The 23,800-nt window shown below is 59.3% G+C and overlaps 1 protein-coding gene across 5 annotated transcripts; it reads right to left on the bottom strand.

Moving 5' to 3' along the window:
* Window positions 1-654: 654 nt before the first annotated feature.
* On the bottom strand, window positions 655-23,760 carry RINL (Ras and Rab interactor like). Of its 5 annotated transcripts, none has more exons than XM_050928440.1 (13): window positions 22,687-23,760; window positions 20,917-21,048; window positions 19,103-19,241; window positions 16,851-17,016; window positions 16,061-16,178; window positions 12,470-12,542; window positions 11,691-11,779; window positions 10,800-11,159; window positions 9,766-10,392; window positions 7,025-7,339; window positions 6,267-6,395; window positions 5,673-5,836; window positions 655-2,036 (listed from the first exon to the last, which is right to left on the bottom strand). In XM_050928440.1, the coding sequence occupies exons 3-13, from the start codon at window positions 19,147-19,149 to the stop codon at window positions 1,719-1,721; spliced, it is 2,406 nt and encodes an 801-aa protein (XP_050784397.1). In that variant the 5' UTR covers window positions 19,150-19,241; window positions 20,917-21,048; window positions 22,687-23,760; the 3' UTR covers window positions 655-1,718. The 5 variants fall into 5 exon arrangements, with proteins under 5 accessions (XP_050784397.1, XP_050784395.1, XP_050784398.1 ...); XM_050928438.1 differs by having other exon boundaries at window positions 20,917-20,996; XM_050928441.1 differs by lacking the exon at window positions 20,917-21,048.
* Window positions 23,761-23,800: the final 40 nt, after the last annotated feature.

Genomic DNA, 23,800 nt, shown 5'->3' with positions numbered 1-23,800 from the left:
CCCATTCGTACATCTCACCTGACGGATGGCTTTGTCCCAGAGCACCAGGGCCAGCAGGACTGCAAGTGAGCGCCTCCCCCCCTCCATGCACCAGGCTCCCCCGACACTGCATTGAGGGCCACAGGGACTGAAGGGAGAGAGCCCCTTACTGACCCCCCCCACTTTGCTCCCTAGCATTACACTGGGGCCAGCAGCACTGCCAGGGGAGCCTTCCCCTGCACAGAAGCGGCTCAGCTTAGGAGAGCACCGAGGAAGGTGAGCAGGCAGGAGGTTGCAAGACAGGAGGCTACTGCATTGAGACCTCCTGATACGCCCCAGGGCAAAAACATATCCCTGACAGCTGACTGTGACCCCCTCTCAGCCAAGCTGCAGGCAACAGCCCGCTGCCATAAACCATTATAGGGGGTGGTGTGAGCGCTGCACTCCACCCCAGAGGCAGCTGCATTTCAGCCAGAGAAATTGAGGCAGGACACCTGGGTTCTATTCCTGGCTGGTCCCTCCCCCATTTTGTGCCTCAGTTCCCCCTCCCCTCCTTTGTCCATTTAGGCCCAGGGCCTCAAAAAGAACTTAGATGCTTAATTCGCATTGCCAGCGGCTGGGCCTAAGCCCTATCCCTCACCCTGCGTATGTACTGTAATACACTGAATAACAACCACAAACCCTCCCACCCACGCTCCGCCAGGCCTTGCGTTTTCAGAGGTTCTCTTTTTTTATTTAAAGAAAGAGTAACCAAGTGGGACAAAGTCCTTTTTATAGCCCTCCCTTGATGGGGGGAAGGTCTTATAAATATATAGCCCCTGATGTAGGCAGAAGGTTCACAAGTTTAAGGTCACTTCCCCTTTAAGGAGGGATTCCCACGAGCTGGGTTCCTGGCCCTAGAGAGAAGTGGTAAAGCTCCCAGCATGGTACTGGAACAGCCTCAGATTGTGGGGGGAACTAAAGGGCTGGTTAGTTACATTCATCTGGATTTGGAGGTGTGAGGGGGTCTGGTGCAGCCCCTGGGATGGAGGAAGATTCAAGGCAAGCTGCCTCTCTCCCCACCCCCATCCCCTACCATGCCCCTTGGGCGATGTTTGCCAGCCCTGCCCCGGAGAGGATATTAGATTTGTTTTTCCCTTGCCTCCTGGCTGAGTTTGCTCACAGAGGGGCAGCTCTTCTCACCCTTTCTCCCTGGGCTGTGGCCTCCCAAACCCATACGGCACATGCCCACCCCACCGCCGCTCAGGCAGCCAGCTGGAGCTGAACAGTTCCTGCGCGCCGGACCGCAGCGTCCTGAATCATCCCTGCTCCTGCCCTGGGCTGCAGCTGGGAGCCGACGTGACCAACACGGCCCCAAGGCTCGTAGAGTTCCGAGAGAAGGAAAGGCCATCCCCGCTCAGGACACTTACTCCCCCGAGCTGTGCCCTGCAAAGATGGGGGTGCCCTATCCGCCCTAGCCACGGTAGGATTGTCCCCTCCCCAGTCAGTTCCCCTGGTCTTCGGCCATTCCTAGTTATAAGTCAATGGGGCTTCCACGCTTTCCGCTGGCCGCTCCAGCACCTGTTTGCTCCGACCCTTGGGAAGTTTGAGTTAGTTTTTAACCCAGGCGTCCCGACATATTAGGACCTGGGAGGCACTGGGAAGAGTCCAGCCTCAGTCCCGAGGTCACTGGACTTTGGATGCACGGACTGGACGCGTCCATCCAGGCAGCCTCTGATTGCATCGTCTCTCCACCGGCCTTATATTGGTTCCTGAGCAGGACTCAGGCCATTGCCCTCCAATGGGGCTTCTGGGTCCTCTCCCTTCAGCTTGTAAACGAAGCAGCAAGAGGCGCTTTGGGATTTGAGGGACGCCGAGCGGATCTGCTGGGGGCGACTGTCCCCCGCCAGGAGCTGGGAGGTGCTATCCGTCACCAGGAAGAGACCATAGGCCTCTGGGTTGGAGACGCCATATTTCTTGCTGCATATCATACATAGTGAGGCTGCTGTCATGTGGGTAGGGACGGGGATGGCCTTCTGGTTCGTGAAGGGCTCTTGGAAGGAGACGTAGAGAATGTCCTAAGAGAAGGAGAGAGGGAAAAAGATAAATCAAGCAGACCAGAGGCTATGGTGATGGGCACCCTGTACATACGATAGACAGATCAGATTACAGAGAGAGTGAGTAGGGCACTGGACTGGGACTTGCAAGATCTGGGCTCTATTCCTGCTGAGTGATCTTGGACAAGTCCTGTCCCCGTTCCGTGCCTCAGTTTCCCCTCCCACTCTTTGTCTAGGTGGGAGGTGCTAAAGGAGCACTCAAGGACGATAAGGCCATTGCAGAGAAACTAAATGAATTTGTTGCATCAGTCTTCACGGATGAGGATGTGAGGGAGATTCCCAAACCTGAGATTCCCAAAACAGATCTGAGGAACTGTCCCAGACTGAGGGATCATTAGAGGAAGTTTTGGAACAAACTGATAAATTAAACAGCAATAAGTCACCAGGACCAGATGGTATCACCCAAGAGTTCTGAAGGAACTGCAATTTCACAGTTGAGAACTACTAACTGTAGTCTATAACCTCTCATTTAGATCAGCTTCTGTACCAGATGACTGGAGGACAGCTAATGTGACACCAATTTTTAAAAACAGCTCCAGAGGAGACCCCAGCAATTACAGGCCTGTAAGCCTGACTTCAGTACCGGGCAAACTGGTTGAAACTATAGTAAAGAACAAAATTGTCAGACACAGAGATGAAGATAATTTGTTGAGGAAGAGTCGACATGGTTTTAGTAAAGGGAAATCACGCCTCACCAATCTACTAGAATTCTTTGGGCGTCAACAAGCATGTGGACCAAGGGGATCCAGTGGATATAGTGTATTTAGATTTTCAGAAAGCCTTTGACAAGGTCCCTCACCAAAGGCTCTTATGCAAAGTAAGCTGCTATGAGGTAAGAGGGAAGGTTCTCTCCTGGATTGGTAACTGGTTAAAAGATAGGAAACAAAGGGTACGAATAAATGGTCAGTTTTCAGAATGGAGAGAGGTAAATAGTGGTGTACCTCATGGGTCTCTTCTGGGCCCAGTTCTAGTCAACCTATTCATAAATGATCTGGAAAAAGAGCTAAACAGTGAGATGGCAAAATTTGCAGACAATACAAAACTACCCAATAGTTAAATCCCAGACAGACTGCGAAGAGCTACAAAAGGATCTCTCAAAACTAGGCAACAAAATGGCAGATGAAATTTAATGTTGATAAATGCAAAGGAATGCACATTGGAAAACATATTCCGAACTATATATATAAAAAATGCTGGGGTCTAAAATTAGCTGTTACCGTGCAAGAGAGAAATCTTGGAATCACTGTGGATAGTTCCCTGAAAACATCCACTCAATGCGCAGCGGCAGTCAAAAAAGTGAACAGAATGCTGGGAGTAATCAAGAAAGGGATTGATAATAGGACAGAAAATATCATGTTGCCTCTGTATAAATCCATGGCACGCCCACATCTGGAATACTGTGTGCAGATGTGGTTGCATCATCTCAGAAAAGATATATTGGAATTGGAAAAGGATCAGAAAAGGACAACAAAAATGAGTAGGGATATGGAACAGCTTCTGTAGGAGGAGAGATTAATAAGACTTGGACTTTTCAGCTTGGAAAAAGACAGCTAAGGGGGGATATGCTAGAAGTCTATAAAATCATGACTGGTGTGGAGAAAGTAGATAAGGAAGTGTGGTTTACTACTCATAACGCAACAACTAGGGGTCACCAAATGAAATTAATAGGCACCAGGCTTATAACAAATAAAAGGAAGTATTTCTTCACACAATGCACAGTCAGCCTGTGGAACTCCTTGGCCTTCACAACATCCTCTGGCAAGACCATAACAGGGTTCAAAAAAGAACTAGATAAATTCATGGAGGATAGATCCATTAATGGCTATTAGCCAGGCTGGGCAGGGATGGTGTCCCTACCCTCTGTTTGCCAGAAGCTGGGAATGGGCGACGGGATGGATCATTTGATGATTCTCTGCTCTGTTCGTTCCCTCTGGGGCACCTGGCACTGGCCACTGTCAGAAGACAGGATTCTGGGGTAGAAGGACCCTTGGTCTGACCCAGTAGGGCCGTTCTTATGTCTATTTAGCATGTAAGCTCTTTGGAGCAGGAGCTGCCTCTGACTGTGCAGCGCCTGGCACAACAGGGGCCCTATCTCAACTGAGGCCTCTAGGTGCTACCGTAATACAGCTAATAACCAACCACAGGTGGAGCAAGAGAAAGAGTCAACCATTGGAGGCAGCTGTGACTAACTCATTAACATTTACAAACTTGATAGCTTTACATAGAGTGAAGCTTTGTTACTCAGCCTTCCGTCTTCACTATTCTCTCTGTCAATAAGGGTGATGTGCCTTTAAGAAGGCGAGACTTTATGACCCTGACTCCTAGGAGGAGCTGTGTGTATATAAACAAGGCCAGACACATGGCTAGTAGCCACAGGCCGCCTCTCAGTGGGCTGCTGATAACAACGGGATGGCGGGCAAGACTAAAACTCAGACCTCGCTGTTCCCGAAGCACTGGAGATGAAGGAGAATCTCCCTTAGCTTTTCGTGTTGGGTCTATGACACACGCACAGCTGAGCAATTCCATCTCCGTGCGGAGGGGGAAGAGGAATGGTGCACAGACATGCACGACAGCTCATTGTAACACCCAGAAGCCCGTTAGTCCTTCCAGCCCCAGGGGCTTCTCCAAAATATGGGTCTGTAGAACGCTCAACTATGAACTCATCACTCTGGTTTATGGGCAAGCAGCAGAACTATGCAGCGCTGATCAGCCCCAGAGGTAAGGGGCATCTGGAGTACAAAGTTATTATCTAGCTTATATACATGTTCTGAAACACACTGAGAACCCACTTCTCCATAGTATTAAGCACTTTGGGATTGGTTCATTGGGATCCCAGATTCCCAGTTCACGTACCTGCTGCACACGGCTCACTCTCCTGTCTTTTCTCCCACTACACCTCTACCCCGATATAACGCGACCCGATATAACATGAATTCAGATATAACGCGGTAAAGCAGTGCTCCGGGGGGGAGGGGGGGCTGCGCACTCCGGCAGATCAAAGCAAGTTCAATATAACGCGGTTTCACCTCTAACGTGGTAAGATTTTTTGGCTCCCGAGGACAGCGTTATATCAGGGTAGAGGTGTAGCGATGCATTTGACATGTTCCCAAGGCGACTGCGAATTCATGCTTTCGTTCACGGTTGCGTGTCCTTGCTCAGAATAAACCGATCATCCCATTTTTCACAGATGGGGAAACTGAGTCACAGAGAGGCGAAGGGACTGACCCCCAAGATCACCCAGCAAGTCAGGGCCAAAGAACCCAGGAATCCTGGCTCCCTGTACCCCCTGTTGTAACCAGTAGACCATGCTACCCTCCTAGACCCAGTGAAAGAACCCAGGAGTCCTGACTCCCAGCCTGCACTGCTGCTTTGATCCACTAGACCCCTCCCAAAGCTAGAAGTAACCCAGAGTCCTACTCCAATCCTTGCCCCCGCTATAACCACTAGACCCCACTCTCTTTGCGGAGTTGGGCATAGGACCCTGGAGTCCTGCCCCCCATTCCCTCCATTCTAACCACTAGCCACCCCCACCAGAGGCAGGTAGAGAACCCAGGAGCCCCCTTAGAGCGGCGACCTCCCTGGAGCAGCTGCCTCTACCTGGGAGCGGCGCCGGTTGTGTTGGTTGTGGTGGATGGTCCGCCGGCGCTGCCACTGGTGGATGGAGTCCTGCGCTTCAATGCTGATCTGCCGGGTTACCATGGCTGACTGGAAGTTGCTGATGTGGTAAAGAGCCCCGAACCAGGTGGTGAGGTAGTAGCCGCCTGCAGGAGGGGGGGGGAGGAATGTGGGGCTCAGATGTCAGGGGCCCGTGGGCATGCCCGTCAGTGCTAGGGGCTCGCTCACAGAGAGGATAAAAGGCCTACTACTGCTGTCAGTGAAGGGAGACCCCTCCTACAGTCTCCACGGCCTGTTTGCTTCTCACTCACAATCCTGAGCTGCAAGGCAGTCGGGTAGCGCCAGCTTCCCCCCCAAGTCATGCGAGACCCCACAAACTCAGCTCAGCCAAGGAGCCATTGGGGGGCCCCCTGGGCACTGCTGACCAGGGCATGGTTCGACCTCAGCGGCCGGCTCCCAACCCTACAAGCCACCGGGTCAGCCAGCCCGGCTGCAGGTTCACCCCTAGCAGGGGTGTCCAGGAGCAGCCTGCAGGTCCCCAGCCCAGCTGGGAAGGGATGGGGCAAGGGCTCTGACCTTCTCCCTGCAGCTGGCTGGGGTCCAGCAGCTCCATCATGTACTCCACGTCCAGCTGCACCGCGACGATGTCGCACTTCACCAGGACGTAGGTCAGCACAGGCAGGAAGTCGTCCGCCCCGTAGACCTCTGAGCAGAGGGAGACACGCGGTGAGAATGCCCCCCGTTGCACCAGTCCCAATACCCCGGGGGGCGGGGTCTCGACCCCACCCCCGCAGGGGCCAGTCCCAATACCCCAGAGGGCGACCAATCCCACCCTCGCAGGGACCAGCCAATACCGGGGGGAGGGGGTTGATCCCACCCCCCCACAGGGACCAGTCCCAATACCCCAGAGGGGCCGATCAGACCCCCGCAGGGACCAGCCAATACCAGGGGGGAGGGGATTGATCCCACCCCCCCACAGGGACCAGTCCCAATACCCCAGGGGGGCCGATCCCCTCCCCCCCGCACGGTCCAGTCCCAATTCCCTGGGGTGGGGGGGACCAATTCCATCCCCCCTGCAGGGGCCAGTCCCAATACCCCAAGTTACACGATGACCACGGTATCCCACACAATCCCCCCCCCCCCCGCCTGAAACAGACCGTCACGGCTGGGGGCGGAGATGGCAGCACAGACACAATTCGCAGGGACAGGGGCAGACAGGGCTGTCTCAGAGAGGGGGTAGGACACCATCTTTGGGGGCTGGCGAAGTGGGTTCCCACGTGGTAGTGAGGATTCCCCCGGAGCGGGGGGCAGGTTTCCCTGGCAGCCTCCCCTACCCTTGCCGCCCGTGCCATGGTTCATGGCCTCGTAGATCAGCTTGCAGGCCTTGAGCAGCTGGGCCTCCTTCTTCTTGGGCGAGTAGGCCTGGTGCATCTGGAGCAGCTTGGCCTGGATGCGCTCGAGGGCCGGGGCGTCGGGGACGCTGGCCGTCACCCCCAGCTCCGCCAGGCTCTGGCGGCCCATGGTCAGCTGGTGATCGTGCAGCTTCTGCAGGCTCCCGTCCCGGCTGTGGAACTCCAGGAGCTGGCCGTAGATGCAGTCCCGCAGTGGCTTCAGGACACACTTGTACAGGGCTGCCTCCACCACAGAGCCTGGGGGGGGATGGAGAGAGGGGAGCGGGGGGGGGGTCAGGCAGGGGGTGTGCAGCACAGGGCAAGAGTTTGGGGGCTCCGGATCAGGAACTTCGTCTCCATTGGGCCTGCTACATGGGGGCTGGGGCCCAGGAGGGCAGAGGCAGCTGCAAAAGTGACAAGGGGAGTGGGGTCTAGTGGTTAGAGCAGGGGGGCTGGGAGCCAGGACTCTTGGTTTCTCTCCCCAGCTCTGGGAAGGGAGTGGGGGCTAGTGGTTAGAGCAGTGGTCCCCAACCTTTGTGTGACCATTAGCACATTCATGTTTTCAGAAAAGTGTGCCGGGTGCCAACAATTTTTCAAGGCTTATTTTGTATTTGTACATTAAATAATACAACCCCCGCCCTTAATATTACATAATATATGAATCCAGAGAGAAGAGAGAAGCCGGAGAAAAGCCGCGAGGACAGAGAACACCGGTGCCCGCAGCCCTGGAGCACACTGTCCCCAGCAGGCACGAGACCCCAGATTCTCTTCTCTGCTGGGCAGGGGGGCCCCGCACCTGCCTGCAGCCCCAGAGTTCTCTGTTCCCGGCCGGCGCAGGGCCGCGGCTTCTCTCCGGCTTAAGCCGTGGTCCCGCACCTGCCAGGGACCGAGAACACCGGTGCCTGCAGCCTGCAGCCCCCGAGTTCTCTGTCCCTGGCAGGCGTGGGGCTGCGGCTTCTCTCCCCTGCTGGGCACTAGGCGGGCCCTGCACCTGTTGGGAACAGAGAACATCGTGCCCGCAGCCTGAGTTCTCTGCCCCTGGCAGGTCCCCTGCTGGGCACTAGGCGGGCGCACATAAATGCCCCCCCCGCGGGCACCACGTTGGGGACCACTGGGTTAGAGCACAGGGGGCTGGGAGCCAGGATATCTCGGTTCTCTCCCCAGCTCTGGGAGGGGAATGGGGCTAATGGCTAGAGCAGAGGGGGCTGGGAGCCAGGACTCCTGGGTTCTCTCCCCAGCTCGGGGAGGGGGAGGGGAGTGCGGCACCACACACACCAACCCCAGAGCACTTTGTTCTCTCCGTTAAAGCATCGCTAACACCGAACTCCGCACCATCGTGTGGAGCTGGGACCCATTACCCGCTACCCTGCCCGAGCCACCTGGCTCCCCGGCCCTGGCACCAAGCTGTCCTCTCCTGGGAGTGGGGGGAGCCTCTGGGCCCAAGGGGCCAGGCTTGGTTCCCCTTTAAGAGTTCTCCTCCTTTCTGGCCCCCCTAATTCCCCCCAGCCCTCAGCTTCCTGCCCAAGCGAGCACTGACACCCCGGAGCAGGACCGGATGCTGCAGCGGGCTGGGGGTGGTTTGACCACAGCGGCCTTTCTGGCTGCATTTATAGACAGCGCTTCTCTTCCTGGAGGGGCTATTTATACCCCCCCGGGGCGCTACTAGCTTACCCGTGACAGGCTCCATCTTGGGGGAGGGGATCTATTCAGGGGCCTTTCCCCCACCAATTGCAGGAGCCAACCAAGATTGGGTGGAGTCTGGACAACCCCCCTCCCCAACGTGTCACACCCCCACCCCGGCAATGGGGGGGCGGGAGGTAAAATCTGTCTGTGGCCTGTTCAGGCCTTGGGCACTCTGCTGAGGAATTGTGCAGCCGGGAAGCAGGCTGAGACCCAGCAATCTTCTTCAATGCAAGAGGCCCGGGGCAGGGGGGGGAATCATTGGAGGGGGGCTGCTGGCACAGGCTGGATCTAAAGCAGTGACCTCAAGGTGGGCTCCTCCTGCCCCCCTGCCAGCTCCCAGCCAGTCCCCATCCTCCCACGCCCCCCATACCCAGCTCCCAGCCCATCCTACTGCCCCCACATACCCAGCCTCCAGCCACTGCCCCCTGCAACTCAAACCCAAAACCCAACTCCCAGCCTGCCCCCCTGTACCCAACTCCCAACCTGTCCCCATCCTCCCGCCCCCCCCGTACCCAGCTTCCAGCCAGTCTCCATCCTCCCACCCCCACATAGCCAGCTCCCAGCCAGCCCCATCCTCCTGCCCCCCCCCGTACCCAGCTCCCAGCCAGTCTCCATCCTCTTGCCCTCCCTGTACCCAAGAGGCCCGGGGGGGGGGGAAATCACTGGAGGGGGGCTGCTGGCACAGGCTGGATCTAAAGCAGTGACCTCAAGGTGGGATCCTCCTGCCCCCCCCAGCTCCCAGCCAATTCCCATCCTCCCGCCCCACCCCCCATACCCAGCTCCCAGCCCCCCATCCTACTGACCCCACATACCCAGCCTCCAGCCAGTGCCCCCTCCAATTTGAACCCAAAACCCAGGTCCCAGATGCTTCCCCTCCCCAGCTCACAGACACCCTACCCCCTTGAGCCAGATGCCCAGTTCCCAGCTGATGCCCCCCACCCCTTTGACAGCCCCCCATCCAGCAACTCCCATACCCAGCGGACCCCCCCCCCACCCCGTACCCAGGTCCATCTCCTCGAGGTCCCCGTACTCCCAGGCGTCCTGCAGCTCCGAGCTCTCACACAGGTAGCCCTTGAGGCTGCTGATCATCTGGCGGATCTCCTGCAGCAGGTTGGTGCTGGTGGGGTGCCGGGCCGCCCCGCCCCGCAGCATGTGCCCCACGAAGTTCTGCACCAGGCCCCCAACATAGGAGGCCGGCTCCTGCGTCAACTCCTGGACCCGCTTGGCCAGCCGGCGCTCAGCCGAGAGGAAGCTGGTCAGGGCGCTGCCCACGGCCGACAGCCGGTGCAGGACCCGTCCCGGCAGCGCCGCCGACTGGTGCTTCTTGCGGGGCATGGCCGGGTAAGCATCAGCCTCCTCTTCCACGCTGCTGACCGACAGCGAGTCCAGCTCAGGGATGGGCGGCAGGAGCAGGCTGTCCCGGGGGCCCAGCAGTGATGACTCTGAGTAGGACTTCTTCAGCACCCAGGGCGCGTCTGAGGCCCCCTCGATCCAAGAGACCCGGTGCGGGGAAGCCGGGCCCTCCTGCCTCTCGGCTGGCGGTGGGGACGGCAAGTCCTCAGACATGTTCCAGGCCGGACGGCGCACCAGTAGCTTCCGTTTCACCGAGGCTGGTGGGGCATCATCACCTGCAGGGGACAGCGGGGGCGCTGAGGGACTGGTCTCACTCCCTCAGTGGCAGCCCCCTGGAGTGCGGCTTGCACCCATTGCCCCGGGCAACGCCCCATAGAGGACGGGATTCCCAGGATAACAACCTACTACAAGGCTTGCCGCAAAAGGGAGCGACTCCTTCTAGTCTAGCTGGCCGCCCCCCTCCCTACCTCTGATCCTGAGTGCAAGGCAGTTCCACCCCCCAGGAGCCTGCAATATGTGGGGGAGCCCTGTGGGAGAGGGGAAAGGGAGCGGCCCAGGCACTAAGGGTCAGCCAGGGTAGGCGTTACCCAGATGCCACAACCCCGCTGTATCCCAGCACCCACCCGCCCTCCAAGCCCGATCCCAACAGCTCCACCCCCAAACCAGTGCCTCTGGCACTGACCTTTGCCCGGCTCCCCCTCTTTCCTGGGCTCTGGGGCTCCCAGCTGGTCTGTCTCAGTGCCAGCGGGTGCCAGCGGCTTGTCCAACAGGCCGGGCCCTTGCCCGTTCCTCAGCCGGATGGTGCCCCCTCTCTCAGGCAGGTGGAACGGGGGCGGTACCCCGGCGGGGAGCCAGCCCTCGCTGCTGTGCTCCGACAGGAAGAGCGGGTTGATGATGCAGAGCGCCCCGTCCTCCGACGTCACTCGGATGCAGCAGGCTGGGCCGCTACTCTCTGGGGGGTTGGGGGGCTCAGGGCTGGACCCCATGTTGTCTCCCTCCTCCTCGCCTGTGGCCGATGGCTTAAAGGGAGGACTCCAGAACCCTGCCAGGGACACCGGGCAGCAGGAGACAGATGTGAGCCCATGGGCAGACGGAACCCAGCTGGTGGGGTCCGTGCTGTGTGCCCCACTCTCATGCTCTGCCCCACTCTCAGGCTCTGGGGCTTATTAGTTAAAGTGGGGTGGGGTGGGGAGGAAGTCAGGACTCCCGGGTTCTATCCCAGATCTGGGAAGGGAGTGGGGTCTAGTGGTTAGAGCAGGGGGGCTGGGAGGCAGGATTCCTGGGTTCTGTTCCCAGCTCTGGTAGAGGAGTGGGGTCTAGTGGTTAGAGCAGGGGGGCTGGAAGCCAGGACTCCTGGGTTCTATTCCCAGCTCTGGTAGGGGAGTGGGGTCTAGTGGCTAGAGCAAGGGGGCTGGGAGGCAGGATTCCTGGGCGCTCTCTCACCCAGCTCCACAGAGGTTGGACACTGACCCGACATGACCCCATTCCCCCCTCCCCCCCCCCAAGTGAAGATGTCTGGCTTCCTCACAGAGGCCCTGGCTGGGGGTGAAATCGCCCTCGGGCGAGCACTCACTCATGCCCAGGGCTGCACAGGCGTCCAGCTCAGCCCTGCCGAGACGTTGCAAGGTGGCCGGGAGCCGCAGCGGGAGGGGCAGCACGTCCCTGCAAGCAAGAGAGACCAGGAGTCGGTTAGTGGAGGGCCACAGGGAGAAGGGGGTGTGCACCAAGGACCCCCCCGGACGCCCGCACCGGCCAGGGCCCTGCCCTCCTGGTGCCATCCAACCCCCCCGGACGCCCGCTCCGGCCAGGACCCTGCCCTCCTGGCACCATCCAACCCCCCCCCCGATGCCCAAACTGGCCAGGGCCCCCCCAGACGCCTGGAATGGAAGAAGCAGGGGTACTGCAGAGGAGGGGCAAGCCCCACGCTGGGCGGCTGCAGGAGGAAGTCACCGTGGCCACCCTGCCCCCACCCCCGCAGCTTCCTCAAACCCAGGCCTGCGCCCATGACTTCCCCTTCCCAGAGCACTGGGCTAGGGGTCGGCGATGCCCCCATCCCTGAAGGGCACACCTCCCCCATCACATCCCCACATCCCCTCAGCTGAGTACTTTTCACCTGACTGGGGGTGGGGGCAGGTTACTGGGTCTTTAAGAGTTGAGTGGGGGAGGGTGTCAGGAGTCCTGGCTCTACCCACTAGACCCCACTCTCCTCCCAGAGCTGGAGAGAGAACCCAGGAGTCCTGGCTCCCAGCCCCTAACTGATAGAGGCAAAGGCCCAGCCCTGGGGACAGGAGAGCAGAGACTCAGGGGAAGTGTCACCTGTCCCCTCCCATCCCGTTCCCCAGCCCCGCTCACCTGCTCACAGATAGGAAGGCGACCAGTTCCAGTAGACCCAGGAAGCGCAGTTGGGACCCTTCCAGGCAAACAGCTGGAAGAAAGAGAGATGGGGTCTGAGACACAGAGCAGGACCCCAGTGCAGCCGACAGGCTGGGGGGCAGGGGAAGCTCCAGAGGGCTCGCCTGACAGCAGAAGCCAGCTGGAAGTTTTCCCCAGTCAGGAGAGTCTCTTGAGCTCTTAAGAAGCAGCTTGTTCTGGGGTGGGGCATGTCACAGCTCAGGCTGGTTCCAAAGGGTGAGTGGGGGGGGGGGATTTGAGTGACGGGGCCTCCAGTACCTGACCTGCTCCCCATAGCACCAGACTGCCAGAAACCCTCTCTGATCCCAAGTGCCCAACGGTGAATCAGACGCACTAAGAAATGAAGAAACAAGATGACGCGGAGAGTCCATGGCAGAGCAGGAAAGGAACTCATTTGTCCTGGCTCCCAGTCCCAGCCCCGCTCTACCCACTAGACCCCACTCCCCTCCCAGAGCTGGAGAGAGAACCCTGGAGTCCTGACAACCAGCCCCCTCCCTGCTCTTACTCCTAGAACAGTGGTTCTCAAACTTCTCTTTCCCTGTGGACCACCTGAAAATTGCTCAGGGTCTCGGCGGACCATTTAGTGATCTTTCCAAATGTCGTTTGTACCGTTACCTAACTATTATAAAGCGCTTTGGATAAAAGCGCTATATTTAAAAAAAACCTTAATAATAATTAACATTTTTGTTCTATAAATAAAAGCACAACCCGTTTTCATATCAGTAGTTTTACCTTTCTAATGTGATGCAAGTGCCCTCTCTCCCCTGCTGCGGCAGCCCCACAGCTGAGGCTGGGAAGGAGGGCGGGGGGGTCTCTCCCGGCAGCTGCAGCCACGGAGCTGGGGAAAGTCGCCTCTTTCTCTGCCCGCCACAGCCCTGCACGTCCCAAATTCCCCCCACCCCCTCTTCTCATCCCACCGACCCCCTATTCCCCCCAAGGCCACCACCTCACCTTACACGTGCGTCTGCTGGGTGGCCCGTCATTCTCTCGTGTGCGGCCTCCCAGGGAATAGGAGCACAGTCCGGCCCTTAGAGGGAACTAGCCACGAACCACCTGAATGGAACTCACTGGTGGTCCCCGGACCACAGTCTGAGAACCTCTGCACTAGACCCCAACTGCCCTCCCAGAGCTGGGGAGAGAACCCAGGAATCCTGACACCTACTCCCCCCACTCCTGCCCCGGCTCTAACCACTATCTGGCATTGTCCGGCACTCGTTTAAATCAGGTACAAGCCTGGGCTGTTTCCTGATGCTCCCAGCCGTGGTCCACACCGACCCCTCAGGGGCAAGACCGAGGCCCTGGCTAGCTCGAGCATGGCAGTACCCCGGTCCGTTCCCTTCAGGACTGCCCCGAGTAACCCCCGCCCCGGGCACAGAACACGTCTGCAGAGATCAGCAGAGATAAGCTGCCCCGACACTTCCCAGAAGCGAGGAGGAAGCTACGACAGGCTGCCCTGATGCCAGCACAGGGTGGGAGCGTGGGCCTGGCTGAGGTCTCCACATCACTAACCCTGGGACTGATAGAGGTTCTGGCTGGGGATAGAACCCAGGAGTCTGGGTGGGGGAGATTTTTCTATCCACCTGCTTGACCTTGGGCCCAGACCTGCCATCGCTCTGTGTCTCAGTTTCCCCCCTCCAGCCAGCTCTGCACCAAGCCAAGCTCTCCACACTGTGTCTTCTTCACCTCCGGCGGCTGCCTCCTCTCCCCAGCAGGTTCACAGGCCCCCATCCTTCCAAAACCCTCAGCTATGAGAGGTCCACAACCTGCAATCCCCCTGGGCTGCCAAGCCAGATGCACCTTTGAGAGAGGCCTGGCAGGAGCACCAGACAGGGAGCTCGGACACCTGGGTTCCATCCATCCATCCTCAGCTCCTTTACCAGGAAGAAGGAAACGGGTTGATGGAGGCAAAGGTGCTGCTGGCTGGGAATGGGAACCCAGGAATCCTGGGTCCAATCCCCTTCCCTGCTCCCTCCCTCTGTACGATCTTGGGTCAAGAGCTGTCAACTTCCCATGCCTCATTTTACCCCATCTATCCTAAAAAGGGGGGATGATTTAACCTCCCCACTAAGAAGCCGTAAATGGGGGGAAACTGAGGCACAGAGAGGTGAACAGAGTTTCTCATGGCTACACAGTGAATTAGGAGAAAAGAACCAGGAGGTCTGACTCCCAGCTCACCCCCCTGCTCTAACCACTAGACCCCACTCCCCTCCCAGAGCCGGGGATAGAACCCAGGAGTCCTGGCTCCCAGCTCCCGGCTCTAACCACTAGACTGAACTCCTCCCTAGCTGGGTGCTGCCCTTTCCTGCCCCACATACAGGAGCGGCACCAGGGTTTCTGATGCCCTAGGCGGACGGCCATTTCGCCGCCCCCCCGCGGGTCCGGTGGACCTACCACACTCATGCCAGCGGACAGTCCGCTGCTGGAAAGGCTCTGGTGGAGCTGCCGCAGTGATGCCGGCGGGCGGTCCGCTGGTCTAAAGGCTCCGGCGGACCTGCCGCAGGCATGACTGCGGTAGGTCCGCCGGAGCCTTTAGACCAGCACACTGTCCACTGAAATGACTGCGGTAGGTCCACCGGACCTGTGTGCCGCCCTCCCCAGCAAAATAGCACCCCCCCCCAAATTCTGGCACCCTAGGCCATTGCCTAGGTCGCCTAAATGGTAGCGCCGGCCCTGCCCACATACCTCACCAAGGAAACATGAGCTGGGCAGGGGTTGAGCTCAGAGGCTTGTGCTGAAACCCAGAGCAGCACTGCCTTTGGGAGCAGCCGGTTGCATCCTGGGGGGTGGGTGGGTCTAGTCTGCAGCCCTTCCCCGGTGTCCCCAGCATGGCACCAGATCCTTCCCCCTTCGGGCTGTTGCTATAGGTGGGGCCCTTCCTTTTTCTTGTACAGCAGGAGGAAACGATGTCACAGACCTCAGGACTTTATGGGCGGGTTGTATTATCCAGCTGTTGTTGAGGCAGTAGGGACTAGTGGTTAGAGCAGGAAGAACTGATGTCTGGACTGCTGGGTTCTATGCCCAGCTCGGGGAGGGGAGCAGGGTCTAGTGGTCAGAGCAGGGGGACTAGGTGTCCGGACTCCTGGGTTCTATTCCCATCTCTGGGAGAGGAATGGGGTCTAGCGGTTAGAGCGGGGGCGGCTGGGAGCCAGGACTCCTGGGTTCTTTCCCCAGCTCAGAAAGGGGAGTGGTGTCTAGTGGTTAGAGCGGGAGGGGGTTGGGGAGTCAGGGCTCCTGGGTTCTATCCCCCACTCGAGAAGTGGAGTGGTGTCTAGTGGTTAGAGTAGGGGGGATGGGAGCCAGGACTCCTGGGTTCTTTCCCCAGCTCAGAAAGGGGAGTGGTGTCTAGTGGTTAGTGAAGGGGGAGCTGGGAGTTGGGACTCCTGGGTTCTATCCCCAGCTTGGGGAGGGGAGTGGGGTCTAGTGGTTAGAGTAGTGGGGGCTGAGAGCCAGGACTCCTGGGTTCTATCCGTGGCTCTGCTGACGCACTGCATGAGCCCAGACATGTGGCTCCCGAGGGCTGCCCTGACTTACCCGAGTCATCCTCCTTGATCTGGAAACGGCAGACGACTCCAGCTCCGTGCCCCTCTCCGCTGCTCTGCACCGACAGTGCCTTGAGCTCCCCACTCCCCGCGCCGGTCACTAGGAACGTCTGGGGACAGGAGAGAGTTTGGTGGGTTTGGAAGGGAACAGGCCGGAGGGTCTGGCTGGACACCAGGGCCTGGCTTTGGAGGCCAGTTTGTGGGGTCCCCAGCTGAGACGGGGGGCAGTTTGGCTCTCTCCACGCCCCACAGGGCTTGGTTTGTTCCCAAAGCGTGTAGCTCCCAGTCTGACCCCTGCCAGCCAGGAATGGTGCTAATGGCAGCCCCAGGGCATTAGCCACCCCAGTAGCAACCCTCCACATGGCAGAAGTGAGGACAAGATGAGGGCGTAGCCCCTAACCCCCAGTTACAGCCCCACCCAGCCACCTGTTTACAGCCCCGCCCACCTGCTTACAGCCCCACCCAGCCACCTGTTTACAGCCCCGCCCACCTGCTTACAGCCCCACCCAGTTGCCTCCTTAAAGCCCCGCCCACCTGCTTACAGCCCCACCCAGTTGCCTCCTTAAAGCCCCGCCCACCTGCTTACAGCCCCACCCATCCACCTCCTTACAGCCCCACCCAGCTGCCTCCTTACAGCCCAGCCCACCTGTTTACCCCCCTCACCCAGCCACCTCCTTACAGGCCCACCCACCTCACAGCTTAAAGTCCCGCCCACCTTAGAGCTCCACCCAAGCACCACCTTATAGCCCTGCCTGGTCCCACACCCCTGGCCAGCCACTTACCCCAGGCGGCTGCATCCTCAGCAGCTCCGTGGCCTGCTCCGGGCCCAGGCTGAGCAGCTGCCAGAGCCCCCGGGTCAGCAGGAGCCTGTCCAGGAGCGTCAGGGGGGGCAGGGGCTGGCCTCCCGCTGGGGCCTGGCACTGGCCATTCTGCAGCAGGCGCTGGGGGCTGTGCACAAACACACAAGAGGCATTGAGCTGGGGGTGGGCATCGGCCACGCCTTGGAGGGCCGTCCAGCCAATGAGAGGGTGTGGCGGTGCCTCTGGCTAGCCTCCCACTGGCCGATGCAGCAGCGCTGTCCACGCTCCTGCTCGTGTAGTCGAATTTAGCGGGGCATGAAAAGCCGTGGTTGGGTGTCCTGGATGCCTGGGTTCTAGCTGGTCGCAGGAGATCCCAGCCCAGGCCCACAGCTCCTCAGAGCAGGAGGTGGGACTGTTCTCTACCCCTCCTGCCCACAGCAAAGACCTTGCTGCACTGTATCAGTTCCTAAGGATCCGAGCAACCACTGGACCGTAGCTTGAAATACACATGCACACACGTGTCAAGCATTTAAGGCACTGGGTGGCACTCAGGGCATGTTGGGTCAATCCCCAGCTCCCTGGGTGAGTCACGGCATCCCGCTGTGCCTCAGTTTCCCCACTTGTAAATAGGCACCATGCCCCTTCTCCTTTGTCTAGTTAGATGGCAAACTCATTGGGGGCAGGGACTGTCTCTTATTATGTGTCCGTGCAGTGCCAGGCACAATGGGGACCCCTGATATCTGGCAGGGGGAAAGGAGGGGGTGCTGCTGTACCTGGCATGACAGGGGGACCCTGATCTTGCTTGGGGAGGGTCTGCACAGTGCCCAGCATGATGGGGGCCCCAATCTTGGTCAGGGGGTTTAGTGCAGCTCCCAGGATAACAGGATTCCCCCAACCTAAGGGGCGGGGGGCTCAGGCCAGGCCCTGGCATGATGGGGGGCCCAATCTTGGTCAGGGGGGTTAGTGCAGCTCCCAGGATAACAGGATTCCTCCAACCTAAGTGGTGGGGGGCTCAGGCCAGGCCCTGTCATGATGGGGGGGGCAATCTTGGTTGGGGGGCTCTTTGTAGTGCCTGGCATTAGAGGTCCCCCGGTTTCAGTTGTGGTGTCTAGGTGCTACTGTAATATTTTATCTCACACCCCATCAGGACTGAAGAGTGGGACCCTAATATCGGCCCCCCCAAAATCCATAACTGGGGTGAAACAGGGGGGTAGGGCCCCAGCATACCTGATGAATCAGAGGCCCCAAATTTCTCTGCACCCCGTAACCATAGTGTCACCCCCTTTCCCAGAGCTGCTCTGGCCCCAACTTGGACCCTAAACGTTGCCAAATGGAGCCAGAACCTACAGACAATTGCTTCTCCTGGCGCCGAGCTGCGCGTGGGATGGAGGGACACACGCACAACTCCCCGTCCTCCTGCGAGGGACGCCTACCCAGCCCCACTGCGAAAGGAACACGGTTCCACCACGTGACGGCTCCCTCCACCCACACACCCTTTGTAACGGCTGAAAAAGCCACCCAGTCACGCTCTCCTCCCCCTGCCCCAAACATGGCGCATTTCCAGGCCTCTAGGGACTAGGGGGAGGTGAAGGCCCTGCCATATGGGGGCTCCCCAAAGCCACGGGAGGGTAGAAAGTTGCAATGGCCTGAACATGCATTCAAAGGGCTCCCTGAAAAGTGTGTAAACCAGGAAAGGGGGGCATGCACACACCACCCCCTGCACCCCAGCCTACACCTCTCCCCCGTCCCAAACCTCAGGCTCTGCATTTCCACACATCTTGAAATCCCATCAAACCCGCTCCCAGCTCGACCTGGGAAGCACCAACTTGTGCATGGGGGAAGAGCAGAACCAGGAAGGGAAGGTATCCGTGGCACTGCCTCAGTTTCCCGCATCCACCCCATCTGGCCCTGGCCTTACTGTCCCCATCCACCCCCCGTCTTGGGCCCCTCAAAGGAAAAGTTTTGCTTCTGGATGTCCCAAACAGCAGAGCGAGGGCTGGGCCAAGCTGCAGAGCTTAGCACAACCCCAGCCCTCCCACCAAGGGGGCTAGAACCCAGCTCCTCTTGCTCAGACCCTCGAGCTAAAGGGGAATCCCTATTGACTGGAACCAGTATAGGGCATATGACATGCAGCAGTGGCCCTGGTGCCATGCAGCAGAGGGCAGTGGTTGCATATGTACTGTCCAAAGTTTGGCTGGATATACAGACTCAGTCCTGTCTAGAGGTTTGCTTACCAGCTATCATTGTTCCCAGCCCCCGAAGGATCGACATCGTGAGGCATCCTTTATAGCCCAGCAGCTGTAACTAACCCATCAGCAGAGGCGGCTTGCTCGGAAACCTGTGTCCCAGGATGCATTTAGGAGCCAGATCCCTCTGCAAGTAGGAGACAACTTTGTAATGGGGGCAGAGGGGGCATGAAGGGCCATTGTGTGGAGGGGTGTTGCCCCCCTGCCTGCTTGCAGTGTTACTCTGACTTGCATTACCCCCTTCAGCCTCTAGGTGTCTCTCTGCACAGCACAGAGGTCCCAGCATGGGCCTGTCCCCTGGTCAACGAGACACACAGCTGGCGAACGAGTTGTGTTGGGGTATGTTGCTGGGGGCCAGTTCTCCTCAATGCACACCTCCTGTTTCCGGACAACCATGATTCCGCATGGCGCTACCACTGCCCACGGGTGGGATAACAGCCTCATAGGATTGGACCCAGCCTGACACTTTCTGGTCCTAGGCATTGGCTATTCAGCCTGGGAGCGCCTCCAGGCAGGGCCCAGCTCTTCCTGGGGTGCAATGGGGGTCCCCGCTTCCAGTGGGGGACTCAGTGCTGCAGGCACATACAAAGAGGGGCTGGGCGTTTCTGGGGACCGGAGTCCTTTGTTGGTCGCTGGAGCAGGAACGCCTCCTGACACAGAGCCAACACCCCTCAGCCTTACACCGGACAGGACACAACTGAGTCCTGGCTCCATGGCCCCCATACTCCTGAGAGCCGCCCGCTCCCCTGAAACTCCCTGGAGTCCCCCTTGGCACAGTCTCTAGAGTGTGCTTGTAAAGGGTTAACAGCCCCCTCCTGACCCCTCCGTGGGCCCAGTTCTGGGGTGCTTGTTCCCCAGTCAAGCCCAAGGGAGCCTTTCTAATGAGTGCTTGGACCAGGGCCCAGGAGCCTCGCTGGGTTCAACCCCCCCAACCCCGCCCCTCCCACCTGCAAGCCCATATTTCCAAAGGGGGCCGCCAGGCTTCAAAACAAACCCAGTGCTGGTTTCAATCCGCCCAGCGTGTCATCGGGGGAGGTGGAATCATCCCCAAGCTTAGTCACTGGGTAATGGCAACCCCTATTTCAGTTCCTCTGCTCTCCCTAGCATCTGGGTGTGTTCCAGCATCACCTCCCCCGTAAACGTGAGCCCAGGGAGACTCTGGGGGCTTAAGTGAGATCTGGCTCACAAATTGGTTTGCAATTGATGAGGTGTATTATGGTAGCACCAAAAGGCCCCCGACCGAGATTGGGGCCCCTGTCGCGCTGGGTGCTGCCCGGACCCCGACCAAGATCAGGGCCCCCATTGGGCAGGGTGCTGCACAGACATAGGGCAAGAGATAGCCCCTTGCCCCAAAGAGCTTCCACCCTCAATAGCCAACGGGTGGGAGGGGAAACCGAGGCATGGAGCAATGACTTGCCAGAGGTCACGCAGCAGAGCCGAGGCCAGAACCCAGCTCTCCTGAATCCCAGCCCCCTGGGCCACTCTGCTTCTTAGCCTGAACTACAGGGAGGGAGCTGGCTGTGTGTTGTTGCGGCCAGCCGTCTGACAGATGAAGGGCCCTGCTGGCTGGTGGGCACCCGGCTGGAGATGCTTCGACTTCTGTCCGATGCCTGAGGGCTCAGTGGAGCAACTGGGAGTCCAGTGGGCTGCGGATGAGGCCGTCTTTCCACTGGGGCCATGGGCCCCAGCCCGATCCACCTCCCTTCACCCAGATCTCCCGGGTACCCGGGCCCTTTGCTGACAGACACCGCCGGGAGAAACCCAGCGAAGGAAGAACTCAGCAAAGCCAAGGGGGCTCTTACCTGGGGCAGGGAGAAGCAGCAGTGGGGAGATCTCCGGCGAGGACGAGAGCGAGGGAGAGGTGATGACGAAGGAGCGAAGGCTGTGATGCCAGAGCTGTGGTTATTATACCTCCGGCAGCCTTCACGTGGTCTCTGGGCTGGGCCGGGCGGAGGGGAAAGGCCATGGGGCACGTGTGAAGGCGAGAGAGGAGGGGGAGGGACCGGCACGTTTGGGTGTCACACATCTGGCGCCTGCTGGGACCCGGGAGCGCCAGCGACACGGGCGGGGTGCCCTCAGGCGACTCCCCCCGGGACAGTGTGGACAAAAGGGCCAGGTTCTTCGGCATCCATAGCTCAGGATGGGCCCTGGGCTAGGCTAGCAGGGGACTGTGGGTCGGGGGTGAGGGGCACTGGCACAGCTGGTGCGGAGGGAGCCCAGCGCTGTCCCAACAGGTGCACAGCCCTGCAGGGATGCTGCAAAAAGGGACCCAGCCTGCGAGGCCCGTGAAGGGTTTCGCATTTCCTCCCGCGCCTCCTTTATCTGAGCTCACATCTACGCAGCAAAGCTCAGGTGGGGGCCAGCCCCGGGAGCGCTGGCTCTTGCACTCGAGTGCTGGGGCCTGTGTGGGACAGGGGACCGGGGGGAGGGAAAGGATCTACTGGAGCAATTCCCCCCCAGACCTTCCATCGCTCCCCTCCCCCCCCATCAGAGCCACGGGCCCATCTAGCCTGGTATTCCGGCTGGGTGCCCGCACTGGGCTCTTGGGCCCATCTGATCCAAACCCTCCCCCCAGCCCCCAGTGCTCCTGCGCGTTCTCCCCTCGCTCAGCATCTCTGTAACTTTCTGTCTCCTCCCACCCTCGGCCTGCGACAGGAAAACACTTAGCCGCTTTCCCTCCCCGGCTAAAAACGCCACTGGCTGGGGCCGGCCTCTGGCCATGGGCTGGGCTGTGGGTGAAGAGCGGGAAATGCTCTACCTGCCCCCGCCAGGACTATCCCAGCGGGGGGAGTCCTTCCCCATCACCTCCACCAGGGGGAATCGCTTGGTTACCCAGGCAGGGGGCAAAGGGGGGTAATCTAGGGCCCAGCTCAGCCGCTCGCCCCACAGCATCGGGCACAGCTGGGGAAAGGCAGAGCTGCAAATTACAGCTGCCCCGTGGCAGGGAACCCGGCCTGTCTTAGAGGCAGCCGTCCACAGGGTGAGATCGGCTGGCGGCGGGGGGGAGACTGAGGCAGTAAGTGGGGCTGGGGCAGTGTTGGGTTCTTCCTTCCAAGCAGCAGGAAAGGATGGATCAGAAGTGAAGCAGAGCTCCCCTGCCCCAGTCCGACCACAAAAGCCCGACTGCTAATACCACGGTCAGCTAGACTTGGGAGTGCCCCAGGCCTGCTCCAACCCATAGTGCCCTTGACCTCCCTGAGCTGGGGGCAGAACCCAGGATTCCTGGCTCCCAGCCTGGTCCCTGCTCCAGCCCAGAGACCTCTTCCCCACTCCCAAAGCCAGGGGCAGAACCCAAGAGTCTTGGCTCCTAGCCCCACCCCTGCTCCAGCCCAGAGACCTCATCCCCGCTCCCAAAGCCAGGGGCAAAACCCAGCAGTCCTGACCCCCACCACCCTCCCTGAGCCAAGGGCAGAACCCAGGAGTCCTGGCTCCCAGCCCCATGCACACACATACAAACTCCCTAGGCCAGGGGCAGAACCCAGGAGTCCTGGCGCCTCCTCCTCCCCCGTTCTAACCACTAGCCCCTATCTGCCCACGACAGTTCTACTTCCCTTCTGCAGCCCAGTACATACCTGCTCCGTCCCTCCACAGCTCAGCCACGGTCACCAGAGCTGTTTCGACGCCCGCTCTGTCCCTGCACGGCTGGGAAGGGACGTGAAAGCCCCCGGCCCCTCCCTGCAGGCCAAACCAGGATGCTGTTTGGTTTGTGTCTGTTCCGGTCTTGCAGCCGAAGGGGTTTTGTAACCCTGCCGCTCGCCTGGACTTGCTGCCTCTGACAGGAGCTCGCCCGGCCTGCTCCAGCATTGGCACCCTAGGCGGAGGAGAGGCAGGGCGGCTGGTGCTTGCCTCAGCTCTGGGAGGAGAGTGGAGCCTACCGGTTACAGCATGGGAGGGTGGGAGCTGGGACTTCTGGGTTCTCAATTTGGCCTGGGGCCAGTCACTCCTCCCACTCTCTGTGTGCCTCAATTTCCCCATCTGCAGAATGAGGATAGAAACGCAGAGTTGCCCTCCTGAAGTGACACACGCCAAGCGCAGAGGGCCATGGCCTCGCCTCCCGGCAAGAAACCTCTGACTCAGGGCCTAAGCCTGTCCACACTGCAGCCAGCGGGACGAGTTCCACAAGGGGAAGGAAACTTGGGCTGGATTCTGATCTCAGCTAAATCTGCTCCCAGTTGCACCAGCGCGTCTATAAGTAACAGAAACTATGCCTGTTTCTTCTTTACCAGATCTCAACCCGTTTCACCCTCTTTAACAGATTTATCCTGCCTATGAGGCAGGGCAGCTTTACCATCCCCTTTTCACAGATGGGGAAACTGAGGCACGGAGCAGCTAAGGGCCACTTCCTGTGGGCACGGTCACACAGGAAGTCCACAGCAGAGACAGGAATTGAACCTGGGTCTCAGTCATAAGCCACTGCCTAACACTGCCCCCCACCCCCCCATTCCCTCTAGGATGCAGAGATGACACCACCCCAGGGTAGGTCGTGGCAACTCTTTATACAAGGATCCTGGGATGGTGTCAGCATTGAAATGCAGCCACCTCTGGGGCAGGACAGTTGTTTATACACGGATTCTTTGAAGTTAAGCAAGTCACTCTGGATTTACAGCAGACTGACAGAATATGGGCCAATACCTCCACGCACCAGGACCATCTACGACTCTGTACAAAATTCGATTTTCCTTTATA

The sequence above is a fragment of the Gopherus flavomarginatus genome, chromosome 18, assembly GCF_025201925.1.
Source record: "Gopherus flavomarginatus isolate rGopFla2 chromosome 18, rGopFla2.mat.asm, whole genome shotgun sequence".
Classification (NCBI taxonomy): domain Eukaryota; kingdom Metazoa; phylum Chordata; order Testudines; family Testudinidae; genus Gopherus; species Gopherus flavomarginatus.
The sequence above is the reverse complement of the archived record's forward strand: the minus strand, read 5'-3'. Positions and strand labels throughout refer to the sequence as shown.

Bases quoted from the DNA above. Each gene is read 5' to 3' on its own strand.
- RINL (XM_050928440.1), bottom strand. From the start codon at position 19,149: ATGCCTCACGATGTCGATCCTTCGGGGGCTGGGAACAATGATAGCTG. The intron at 11,780-12,469 runs GTGAGCGGGGCT...TCTTGCTTGCAG, and splicing joins GCCTTCCTATCTGTGAGCAG to GGACGTGCTGCCCCTCCCGC. The intron at 11,160-11,690 runs GTGAGTGCTCGC...TGTCCCTGGCAG, and splicing joins CTGTGCAGCCCTGGGCATGA to GGTTCTGGAGTCCTCCCTTT.